The sequence below is a fragment of the Bubalus bubalis genome, chromosome 6 (assembly GCF_019923935.1).
Source record: "Bubalus bubalis isolate 160015118507 breed Murrah chromosome 6, NDDB_SH_1, whole genome shotgun sequence".
NCBI lineage: Eukaryota > Metazoa > Chordata > Mammalia > Artiodactyla > Bovidae > Bubalus > Bubalus bubalis.
In genome coordinates this window covers 16,198,337-16,211,194 of record NC_059162.1, presented here as the reverse complement: position 1 = coordinate 16,211,194, position 12,858 = coordinate 16,198,337, and the positions used below count along the sequence as shown (strand labels likewise).

The following is a 12,858-nucleotide window of genomic DNA, read 5'->3' as shown; positions in this document are numbered from 1 at the left end:
GTTTGCTAATACATGACCACACGTTTGGTTAGAAGGACCAAGTGTGCTTAACATGAAAACTTGCCGTTTTCCCTGGCTTCAGTTTCCTTAGCTGGTTAGACTATTTTAAATCTTAGATGCTGTGAATCTATTTAACCTATGAAAGTGTTAGTCGCTCAGTCGTGTCTGACTCTTTGTGATCCCATGGACTGTAACCCACCAGGCTCCTCTGTGCATGGGATTCCCCAGGCAAGAATACTGGAGTGGGTTGCCATTCCCTTGAGTTACCAGGGGATCTTCCCAACCCAGGGATCCAACCAGGGTCTCCTGCATTGCAAGTGGATTCTTGACTGTCTAAGCCACAGAGAAACCCCTTAACCTATACTTAAAAAAAAAAGTTTGGTTGTTCCTTTAATCTTTAATATCCTTGTCTTGAATAGCACTCATGATATTTTTCAAGGGAGTGCATTTCTTTTCTTTTACTTTCCAATGTTGTCTCTAGAATAAACATAGCATTGCCCTAAATGGTCTGATAGATAGGTGGAGGTGGACGTGGAGGGAGCGCTGAACAGAGCTGGAAGACCTGGTTTGCATCTCAGCTGTGTCGCTGTTATTGGTGATCTTGGACTAGTCTCCTGATTCCTTGGTGCCTTGGTTACTGTCTGTAAAATGGGCCACTTACCACGGAGACCCCGGGATTCTGAGACTTCATGCATCCCACTGGGTTCTGGCCTGCATTCTTAAGTTCGTTTCTACACGCATCAAGTGCTCAGTGGGCCACTGCTGGGTTCCAGGCAGCGATCTAGGCACTAAAATACAGCAGAGAACAAAACAGAGTACCTACTCTTGTGGCACTTGGTCCTGAAGTGAAGATGGATATAAAATTGGTAATTAAAATGCAGCGTGTGAGAGGTCATGTGGTGAGGGAGGTAGAATGGGGGCCTAACGCAGCTGAGGGAAGGCCTGTGGGGTAGCGACATATAGGCTGAGATGGGCAACAGGAGGAGGTGGCATGGGGGTCAGGGTGGGAGGCTGGTGAGTGTGAGCAGAGCTCGGGAGCCTGTGGGGAGGGGCTCCATCCCTTCTAAGGCTGAGTGGGCTGGGTGAGGGTTCAGAGGCCAGCAGGGGGCAGGGGGTGGAAAGCCCTGTGGGCCGGCCCCTAAACTTGGACTTCCTGCTGTGGACGATGGCAGGCCCTTGAAGGGGCTGCCAATCAAAGGAGCGGGGTGACCAGATAGCCTCTTTGGAAGGCTCAGGGGAGCAACTGGGTGGAGATGGCCAAGGTGGGGGCTGGGAGGCCGTTCCTATAACCCAGGAAGGGGTGATGGTGGCCTGGGCCAGATGTTTAGCACGGGAACCTTCTGTGGCTCCCCAAATTGGAAATGAGGCCCCTTGCTCGGGTTCCTGTGGCCTCACCCAGTGTCTTCTCCCCTGGCAGAGGTGGCGAGCAATGTGCTGACCAGCGTGTCAGGGGCCAATGTCACCCTGACCTGCCCAGGTGGGGGACCAGAGGACAATGCCACAGTTCACTGGGTGCTCAGGGATCAGATGACAGGCTCGCACCACGGCAGACCGGCTGGCGTGGGAAGGCGGCTGCTTTTGCAGTCCGTGCAGCTCAGCGACTCCGGAAACTATTCATGCTACCGGGAAGACCACCCAGCTGGGAGCGTGCGTTTGGTGGTGGATGGTGAGTGGTGTCCTCAGGGCTCCCAGCACGGCTCTGCGTGTTCCAGGGAGAGATTCCCCACTTGACCCTTTAAATTCCTGTCATTTCCTTGGCCCAAGCATTTCGGGGAAAGGCCCAGTGACGCCTGCCAGTGAGGCTGGCCGAGCTTCCAGCGGGGTGGGGGTGGCTGGCTGAAGGAGATGCCGTCTCTCCGGTCTTGCTGGGTACTTAGGGACTGAGGGTCCGGGGACAAGGGGCCTGGGTTTGAATCCTCCTCCTTCACGGCTTAACTTCTCTGCTCCTCAGTTCCTTTGTTGGTAAAATAAGGTTCATTTTATTAACCTAGTTCAGGTTTATTTTTAAATGAGTGTGTGTGCGTGCACACATGTGGTGTTAAAAACTCTGGCACATAGTAAGCTCTCGAATGAACTATTCTCATCGTTAGAATTAGCAGGTTCCTAGCTCGCGCGTATCTCATAAGACACCTGGAGTCAGACACCCACTGTGCCAGGCCCTGTGCTGAGGGACTTTCTTGGTGTCTTGTATCGTCCTCCCAATGTCCCAGTGAGAGAAAGCAGTGTTATTATGATCATTTTTCAATCATTTAATTTTATGGTAGAAAACTGAAGGGAGATTGGGACTTGCCCACACAACCAGTGTAACTCCAAAGCCCCAACTTTTTTTTCTGTCAACTGTGCTCCCCTTTAGGCAAGTTAGCCTCCCAGGTGTCTCCCCTCACTTGCCCACCTCCCAGCCTGACACGAGGACTTTGGTGTCCTTTAATTTCCCAGCCCAGTAAGATCTGTTCATGGCTGTTGGCTGTCGTGAAGGCTGGCACCAGGGCAGGGTGGGGTGGCAGGGCTGAGCTGAGCGCTCCCTCAGAAGGGAGGTGAGCCCAGAAAGGAGGTGAAGTGTGCTGCCTCCTCAGCCTCTATTCTCTCCTTCCAGTTCCCCCGGAGAAGCCCCAGATCTCCTGCATTCAGAAGAGCCCCCTCAGTAGAGTGAATTGTGAGTGGAGTCCTCCGAGCCCTCCATCCCTGACCACCAAGGCCGTGTTACTGGTGAAAAAGTTGTAAGTATCTTGGCTGGGCAGTGTGTCTGTCTCCTCCATCCTTCCTGAAGCTCCAGGAGTGATGGGGAGTGGGGGACCTCTCAGAGGAACCCGGTGGGATTGGCTGACCAGTGATTCCAAAATGTTACTGGAAAGTAATACTTTGGCCACCTGATGGGAAGAGCTGACTCAATGGAAAAGACCCTGGTGCTGGGAAAGATTGAAGGTGAGAACAGAAGGGGACGACAGAGGATGAGATGGTTGGATGGCATCACCGACTCAATGGACATGAGTTTCAGCAAACTCCAGGAGATTTAAAGGACAGGGAACGCTGGTGTGCTGCAGTCCATGGGGTCGCAAAGAGTCGGACACGACTGAGCGATTGAACAACAAGTACTTTAAACTGAGGGGAAGGGAATGAGGGAGACTTTACCAGGAGAGCACGCCCTGTGCTGGTCACGGTGCTACACTCTTTGTTCTGTCCACACAACAGCCAGGGTGGAGGGTGGGAGTTATTTTCCTCCTTAACAGATGGAGAAGCTGTGAACCACAGAGGCTAATTAGTTTGTTTAAGGTCATCTAGCTAGTAAGTACGGAGAAGGCAATGGCACCCCACTCCAGTACTCTTGCCTGGAAAATCCCACAGACGGAGGAGCCTGGTAGGCTGCAGTCCATGGGGTTGCTAAGAGTCGGACACGACTGAGCGACTTCCCTTTCACTTTTCACTTCATGCATTGGAGAAGGAAATGGCAGCCCACTCCAGTGTTCTTGCCTGGAGAATCCCAGGGACGGGGGAGCCTGGTGGGCTGCTGTCTATGGGGTCACACAGGGTCGGACACAACTGAAGCGACTTAGCAGCAGCAGCAGCTAGTAAGTAAGTGCTGCCAGGAATCAAACCCTAGTCTATCTCCTTTCATTCAAAATACAAAGGTTTTGGGTGTTGCTCTTAAGAAGAGACAGATGTCCTTGGGTGGGGAAGGGCAGCTCCTGCTCAGTCCTGACTGTGAGCTTATCAATTTCCCCATCATAATGGCGGGTGAGCGGAAGTGGTGACCGAGTCGGGAGAGGGAGCTGGGGCCGTGGAGCAGGAAGTCACACTTGGTCCGTGGTCCCTGTGGCACCAGAAGATGGCCCTGTCACGTGCGGTTCCGTGCTTGGTCCTTTGTCTTGTCGTAGTGCAAGAGTTAAAACGACAGACTGGAAGGCTCACTCAGGCAGGATTTATTAAACAAGGGGCATCACAAAATGCACTCCCAAGATGTGAGAGCGGGCTGACCCCATAGGAGTGGAGCTGCCCTATTGTAAGTTTTTCTTTTATGTCCTTGTTCCCTCCCCAAAGCAGTCTTCCGTGTCTGATTTGTTTTGCCCGTGTCAAACAGGGCTTGTATCCGAGACCAACTAGGGAAGGGGGCGTGTTGGGCATGTTTTCCTGCTGAAGCTCCTGGCTGTAGGTATTCCCTTTGTTCTGTTTTTTCATGGGCTTTTAAACTTCTCTGTCTGCCTTTTAACTGCTGCTTTTTAACTGCCACTTTGGACACTCTACCTAACAGCACGTTGACAGATGAATGGATACAGAGACTGTGGTACTCATTTACCATGGAATATTACTCAGCTCTAACAGCACAAAGCGGGACGAGTTCAGGCATGGATGTGGAGCAGGTGGATGATCACACCTCTGCAGTTTTCTCTGTTTCCATCTCAGAGCCAAGGTCCCATTGAGTGCTCACTCCATCATGTCTGACTCTGTGCAGCCCATTGGACGGTAGCCCACCAGGTTCCTCTGTGCATGGGATTCTCCAGGCAAGAATACTGGAGGGGGTTGCCATGCCCTCCTCCAAAGGATCTTCCTCACCCAGGGATCGAACCCACATTTCCAGCATCAGCAGGCAGATTCTTTACCACTGTGACACCTGGAACGTCCAAAGGTCCCCTTAGTCTAGATGTTTATCACTGAGTTTGAGCTGGCAATCATCAGAGTATCAAAAAATTCAAGCAGTGATGTCGTCAGGGTGTTTTGGTCTGCACCTGTGCCTGTCTCCAGAGAGGCACCTGGTGGTGACATGTGTATAGATTGCCCGTCTGCACATGACGCAGCTGCCATTAGGACTGACGGCTCACGCTCCAAGTCGGGGAGGGTCAGAAGTCTCCACAACCTGAAGCTGAGTTAGGATATAAATTGTCTGGGACCTGGAAGGCATTTCTGCTTAGATGAGATGTTCCGTACGGCTGCCCAGGCCAGCCCAGGGAAAGCTTATTCAATTGACACTTGGACTAGAAGACTTGGTGTGTTGACAGAGTGCGAGAGGACAGGGCATTTTCGTCCACAGCCCCCTCCTGACAGCAGCCTCAGGCACATCTACTTGCCACTCCTGGGCTGTCTTCACTGGTGTGAGGAAGGGGGAATGGGGAGCCCTTGCGAGAGCCTCAGGTCCCCCCAGAACCCACTCAGGCCCATCCTGGGACTGCGAGGGTGAAACGCAAAGAGGTTTTGTGTGTTCTGCTCTTTTTGCTCACGTGTGTGCCTGCGGTCACACCCTCGCCCCACTGCACTTGCTTGCTCACTCTCTCTGTAAGTGTTTGTCAAGTTCAGCATCTGCCGTGGGTTGGGTGCTCTCCCAGGCTGAAGGAGAGACAAGAGGCAGACAAGTCTGGGCCCCTGGACTTCCCTGGCATCCCAGTGGTTAAGAATCCACGGTTCCAATGCAGGGGGTGCAGGTCAGATCCCTGGTTGGGGAACTGAGATCCCACATGCTGTGCTGCGCAACGCCGCCCCCACCCCCCCCAAAAAAAAGACTGGCCCTTGCTCTTAGGGCTTCCCTGGTGGCTCAGACAATAAAGAAAACGCCTGCAGTGCAGGAGACCTGGGTTCAATCCCTGGGTTGGGAAGATCCCCTGGAGAAGGGAGTGGCAACCCTTTGCAGTATTCTTGCTTGGAGAATTCCATGAACAGAGGAGTCTGGAGGGCTATAGTCCATGGGGTAGCAGAGTCAGACATGACTGAGCGATTAACACACGTTGCTCTTAGGGCCCACAGATTGTAGCAGACACACCACAGTCCTGTGGGATGGATGCCTGGGTGATGGTGGAGGGAGGGGAGGGAGGCCCTAACTCAGACTGGGAAGGTCGGGGCAGGCTTCCAAGAAGAAGAGTTTGTCCTGGGCTGGGGTTCAGACTCAAATCAGAGGTTGATGGTTGATTTGTCCTATGGCAGTGAGGTGGTTGGCTGCCCTGGCCTCACAGGCCTATACATGTCATACGTGGGTGAAGTCTCAGGCTTCCAGACTAGGTGGGAAAGTGTCTGACTCAACTCCAGTATCTCTATCACCCAGAAATCCTTTCTGGGCTTACCTGCCAGAAACACTCCCCTCTCCTTGCAAACCCCTCCAGCACTTCGAGCTTCTAGAATGGCATTCCACTGGCTGTCCTAGACCTCTGAGGGCAGGTCTTTTTTGTTAGTATCTTGGGGCCAGGGTGGGGCCTCTTGGTTCGTTTCTGCATCCCCCGCAGAGGCCAGGGCACAGGGCCTGGCAGAGAGCCTGAATGCATGGCCTCCATGATGCCACAGTGATTGAGTTCGCCCTCTAGTTCAGCCCCTTTGACAGCGGTGCCAGGGGCTAAGCTAGATGTCTTACACTCATTTTTCAACTAATCCTAAGAAAGCCCTGTGAGGCGGGTACTATTAACATTACCATTTTCGAGTGAGGAAGCAGAGGCTTGGAGAGGTTGGAGAATTTACTCAAGACCCCAAGTGCTGGTCAGTGTGTGGAGCGGAGATGAATGCCCCCGGGGTGAGACCCCAGAGCCTCAGCGTCTCACCACGCCCCCTGCTCACCCCAGTCCTGGGTAAGTGGCGCGGCTGATAGCGAGCCCCGCCCTTGTTTTGTCTCCACAGTCCGAAGCAAGTCTTCCAGGAGCCGTGCCAGTATTCCCCCGAGTCCCAGCGCTTCTCCTGCCAGTTGGCTGTCCCTGAGGGAGATAGCTCTTTCTACGTATTGTCCCTGTGTGTCGCCAACAGTGCCGGGAACAAGTCCAGCAACCCCTTAGGATTTGACGGCTACAAACTCCGTAAGTGAGCTCTTCAGGCCTCCCTCTGCCCTTTAGCTGTTTTTTTTTTGTTTTTTTTTTTTTTAATTTAATGTTCCTCATGTGCCTTTTGGACTGGCCTGGTGAAGGGTTTGGTGAGCTGGTGCCTTTTGTGCTCTACTTGCCAGGGGTCTGAGTGTAGCAGGGATGTGTGTGTGGCAGTGGTCGGGGGTTGGAGGCGGGGTCTTGCCTGCTGGGGCTTGCGGTCTTCCCGGGTCTCTCCTTTGCACCGTGCTTGCTGCCACATAGGAGCCCTTTTCCCACAGTGCAGCCCGACCCACCCGTCAACATCACGGTCAGCGCCGTGGACAGAAACCCCCGCTGGCTCAGTGTCACCTGGCAGGACCCCCCCTCCTGGAACTCATATTACTACAGGCTACAGTTTGAGCTCCGATACCGGACCGAACGGTCAGAGACATTCACAACACTGATGGTAAATTTTTCTTTTACTCTTGGACAGTAAAGAGTCCTTAGATACTCAGGGGATGGTAGAATGGGTTCAGTTCAGTTCAGACACTCAGTCGTGTCCAACTCTTTGCGACCCCATGAATCGCAGCACGCCAGGCCTCCCTGTCCATCACCAACTCCCGGAGTTCACTCAAACTCATGTCCATTGAGTCGGTGATGCCATCAAGCCATCTCAACCTCTGTCGTCCCCTTCTCCTCCTGCCCCCAATCCCTCCCAGCATCAGAGTCTTTTCCAATGAGTCAACTCTTCGCATGAGGTGGCCAGAGTATTGGAGTTTCAGCTTCAGCATTAGTCCTTCCAATGAACACCTAGGACTGATCTCCTTTAGAATGGACTGGTTAGATCTCCTTGCAGTCCAAGGGACTCTCAAGAGTCTTCTCCAACACCACAGTTTGAAAGCATCAATTCTTCGGTGCTCACCTTTCTTCACAGTCCAACTCTCACATCCATACATGACCACTGGAAAAATCATAGCCTTGACTAGACGGACCTTTCTTGGCAAAGTAATATCTCTGCTTTTCAATGTACTATCTAGGTTGGTCATAACTTTCCTTCCAAGGAGTAAGCATCTTTTAATTTCATGGCTGCAGTCACCATCTGCAGTGATTTTGGAGCCCCAAAAAATAAAGTCTGCCACTGTTTCCACTGTTTTACCATCTATTTCCCATGAAGTGATGGGACCAGATGCCATGATCTTAGTTTTCTGAATGTTGAGCTTTAAGTCAACTTTTTCACTCTCCTCTTTCACTTTCATCAAGAGGCTTTTGAGTTCCTCTTCACTTTCTGCCATAAGGGTGGTGTCATCTGCATATCTGAGGTTATTGATATTTCTCCCGGCAATCTTGATTCCAGCTTGTGCTTCTTCCAGCCCAGCGTTTCTCATGATGTACTCTGCATATAAGTTAAATAAGCAGGGTGACAATATACAGCCTTGACGTACTCCTTTTCCTATTTGGAACCAGTCTGTTGTTCCATGTCCAGTTCTAACTGTTGCTTCCTGACCTGCATATAGGTTTCTCAAGAGCCAGGTCAGTTGGTCTGTTATTCCCATCTCTTTCAGAATTTTCCACAGTTGATTGTGATCCACACAGTCAAAGGCTTTGGCATAGTCAATAAAGCAGAAATAGATGTTTTTCTGGAACTCTCTTGCTTTTTCCATGATCCAGCGGATGTTGGCAATTTGATCTCTGGTTCCTCTGCCTTTTCTAAAACCAGCTTGGACATCTGGAAGTTCACGGTTCACATATTGCTGAAGTCTGGCTTGGAGAATTTTGAGCATTACTTTACTAGCATGTGAGATGAGTGCAATTGTGCGGTAGTTTGAGCATTCTTTGGCATTGGCTTTCTTTGGGATTGGAATGAAAACTGACCTTTTCTAGTCCTGTGGCCACTGCTGAGTTTTCCAAATTTGCTGGCATATTGAGTGCAGCACTTTCACAGCAATGGGTACTAGAAAGAAAAAAAATGAGTTTTGGGTCCTGGTCAGCCGCTCACTACCTGCATGGCCTTTCCAAAGTCCCTGGACCTTTCTGAGCCTTGGCTGCCTCACTTATAAAGTGGGAATAATAATGCCAGGCCAATTTCCTCCTTACGGGCCCATTTGTGAGGGTGAGAGTGTGACCTGGGGGGAGAAATGGGCTGCCTGCAAGTCAAGGGTGTGTTGGCAGGTTTCTGTGGTGCCTGGGGTAGGAGAAGTGACTTAGCTTATGCTCCTGCTGGCCCTGAGGGCAGCTTCACCTGTTGTGAGCCTCCTGCCCAGCTGAGTGGCCCACTGGACCTGAAAAAGGGAGCACCTGAAGGACGGGGGTGTCTAAGGACTCCAAGGGTCCTGTGGAGCTAACAGGTGCCACTCAGGCTCCACCCCAGAGTCCATTGTGCCTCTCACCCACAGCTGAAGGATCCCCAGTATCACTGCATCATCAATGATGCCTGGAGTGGCATGAGGCATGTGGTGCAGCTTCGGGCCCAGGAGGAATTTGGGAATGGCTTGTGGAGCGAGTGGAGCCCCGAGGTCACCGGCACCCCTTGGACAGGTATGTGATAACTGAGCATTTCATCTTTGTTATTATATCAATTATCTGCTGCTGTGTAACAAGTCTTCCCAAGTGATGCTAGTGGTAAAGAGCCTGCCTGCCAGTGCAGGAGATGTAAGAGACACAAGTTCGATCCCTGGGTTAGAAAGATCCCCTGGAACAGAGCATGGCACCCACTCCAGTATTCTTGCCTGGAGAATCCCATGGAGAGAGGACAGGCCATGGGGTTGCAAAAGATTTGGACATGACTTAGCAACTAAACACCACCACCAACCATTTATCTGCTCAAGATTTTGAAAAATGGTCGGCTGGGCAGCTCTTGTGCCGGTCTGGCCTGAATTAGAAAGTAGCTGCACCAGACCTGCCCTGTCCTGGATGGCCTCAGTTCACCATGTCTGATGGTCGACGCTGGCTGGTGGAGGGGGCCCTCGGGTCTCCCTGAGGTCTGTCATCTTCCAGCAGACCAGCCTAGACTCAAGAGGGAAGATCTGCTCCACAACTTGATAGGAAGAACTTGTAGCTATATTTAACCTACCACAGTTACTAATGCTTTTTACTTGAAAAAAATTAAAGGTAATAATGATCAGTAATTGTGAATAATTACTGTGATTAGTGAAAAATTCCAGGAAAATACAAAGAATAGTTCTTCCCGGTATTCTGACCACCTAGAGAAAACCAGTGAGAACATTTTACTACACTTCTTTCCTCTTCTAGGTATATTTATATGTGTTTATGTATTTATATATCAAATTTCGTGAGTATTCCCATGTAATTAAATATTTTTGGAAAATGTATTGTTTAGCAACTGCATGACTAATGTGTTTTTTTTTTAACCCATGGGAATTATTTTTTTAACTTTTAAAACTTTTATCAAATTAATACATGCTCACGGCAAAGAAGCAGAGAAGGGCTTATAATAATAACCAGTGTCTCTTGTCCCACCCCTTCCCATTTTCAGCCCTGCTCGCTAGATGAAGCTGTTTTTAGTTCTTCTGTCTCCTCCTCTCTGAACAACAAACTAACATGGCTGGGTGTTTTTTCCCCAAGAAAATAATATGAGACGTTATCTTTTCACTCCTTTCTATGAAATATTAGGATTTAATTGACCGACATCCAGTGCAGGAATCTCCCTGATTACAAACTAAAGAGTGTGGTAGCCCAGCCTCTGCTTAAATGCTTCCAGAGATGGAGAGCTTACTACTGTAGGCTTGTAGCAGCCCATTCCATTGTTCCCAGTGTTCTTATTGTAGAATAGTTTCCAGGTTTGCTTCTGTGTCAGATCTGTTTAGCCCTGCAGCATAACTGGACCAAATTAGTTGTTCTTAAATACTAGACAATTAAAAAATAATAGGGACTTCCCTGGCAGTCCAGTGGTTAAGACACCACACTTTGAGTACAGGAGACTCAGATTTGATCCCTGGTCAGGAAACTAAGATCCCACTTGCCCCATGCCATAGCAAAGAAGACAAAAAAAATTTATTGAGTATGTATGGATGAAAAAGAAAGGACAGAAATGATATAAGTTGTCCAGACCCAGCCCCACCTCTGCCACTTTCTTCTGTCTCTGGCTTCTGGGAGACTTAGACATACGCTGGCATTCTTCCCCCAGAATGGATGCTCTGATGAGACGGCCTTTCCTCTACCCTGGCTTTGCAGCATGTAGTCCTCTTCCTTCCCGTCCTGCTGCCTGGGAGAGCCGGCGGAGTGGGCGGTGTCAAGTGCAGGCTCACGCAGTGTCAGGCGCTGCCGTCCGACCCCTCTTATGTCCATCGAGAGCAGGAGGCAGCTTTCTATTGGACCCTATCCTCAGAAGTTTATTTCCTGGACAAGAGTTTTTGTCTTATAAACAAAAGTTTATAAGACTTGGACAAGAAGGGAAGCCTAACTACTCTATCCTCCTTAGAAAGGTCATTTAAATAAATCAGAACATCCTTCAGGCTAGATTGTGTTGACCTGTCCATAGCTGTCTTTGGTTTGTATATACTTTGAGCCAAAACATGCTGAATACCAAACATTAACATGGCCTTAGGAGCCTTTGCGAAGGGAGTGAATCATTTATAACACTGTGTGGTGGAAATGTTCTGGATACAGGCTGACTCCTGTTTACCTTTATCCCAAGCACTTAATTTGGATGGTCACAAATAGCTTTAGAAAATCTTGTTTTGTTATAAAATTCTTGCTTTTCTTTTTTTCTAAAGTTGTGGTAAAACACAAATAACTTACAACTTAAAGCGTGTGGTTCAGTGGCCTTAAACCCTTTCGCATCGTTGTGCCACTTTGACCACCATCCAGCTCCAGAACTTTTTCCATCTTGCAGAACTGAAACTCTATACTAGTTAAATAGTAGCTTCCCATTCATCCCTACCTCCAGTGCCTGGCAACCACTGCTTTACTTTCGTCTCTATGAGTGTGACTGCTCTAAGTACTTCATGTAAGTGGAATCATACTGTATTTGTCTTTTTGTGTCTAGCTTGTATTACTTAGTATAACTTCCTCAAGATTCATCCATGTTGTAACCTGTGTCAGAATTTCCTTCCCTTTTAAGGCTGAATAATATTCCATTGTATGTATATACCATAATTTGTTTATCTGTTCATCTGTGGATGGACGTGGCTTGCTTCTACTTTTTGACTGTCCTGAATAATGCTGCTATGAACATGGCTGTACAAATATGTTTTGATCTCTGCTTTCAGTTCTTTGGAATATATACCCAGATGCACAGTTGCTACACCATATGCTAATTCTATTTGTAATTTTTTGAAGGACTGCCATAGTATTTCCCACGGTGGCCGCACCTTTGCATGTTCCTGCATTCCTATCAGCAATGTGCAGGGTTTTCCTTTTTTCATATCCTTGTCAGCACTTAGTATTTTCTTCCTTTCTTCTTCCCTTCTGTCTCTTTTCTTCTTTCTTTCTTAATACCTCTCCTTATGGGTGTGGTATTGTGGACTTATTTCTTAATTGGAGGATAATTGCTTTACAATGTTGTGTTAGCTTTTGCTGCCCAACAACACGAATCAGCTATAAGCATATATATATTCCCTCCCTCTTGAGCCTCCTTCCCACCCCCAGCCCTATCTCACCCCTTCGGGTCCTCACAGAGCACTGAGCTGAGTCCCTTTGCTTCACAGCTGCTTCCCACCAGCTATCTATTTGGCAATGGCAGTCTCTATACTTCAACGCTACTCTCTCTGTTTGTCCCTCCCTCTCCTTCTCCCACTGAGTCCACAACGGTATTGTGGTTTAGATTTGCATTTCTGTAATAAGTAGTGGTGTTGAAGATCTTTTCATGTGTTTACAGGCTATTTGTATGTCTTTTTTGGAGAACTATCTATTCAAGTAGAAAATTCTTTCTCATGTGAACCCAACTCCGGTCTCACTGGCCCTTGGTCTCCAGGGTAACCCCTGATAAGTCTGCCAGTCTGCTCTCTCCGAATACTTCTGGAATTCCCAGGGGACTTGAATCTGCTTGTGCTGTTCCCAGGCTGTGGAATGGGATGGCTTGTGGATTCCTTACCTGTCTGGTGACCTTCCCTCAAAGCTGGTCTCATCTGTGGATGTTCCTCTTTAAATTGTT

General features: G+C 49.2%; 1 protein-coding gene across 3 annotated transcripts in view; it reads left to right on the top strand.

Moving 5' to 3' along the window:
• Positions 1 to 12,858, top strand: part of IL6R (interleukin 6 receptor) — a 54,419-nt gene that overhangs the window by 18,568 nt on the left and 22,993 nt on the right. For 2 of the 3 annotated variants that reach the window (XM_006044204.3, XM_044944308.1), the window contains exons 2-6: positions 1,418 to 1,666; positions 2,594 to 2,717; positions 6,589 to 6,761; positions 7,046 to 7,212; positions 9,140 to 9,281. In XM_006044204.3, the coding sequence (XP_006044266.2) occupies positions 1,418 to 1,666; positions 2,594 to 2,717; positions 6,589 to 6,761; positions 7,046 to 7,212; positions 9,140 to 9,281 (855 nt within the window). The remainder of the gene's footprint in view (positions 1 to 1,417; positions 1,667 to 2,593; positions 2,718 to 6,588; positions 6,762 to 7,045; positions 7,213 to 9,139; positions 9,282 to 12,858) is intronic. The other variant, XM_025287757.2, reaches the window with a different exon arrangement.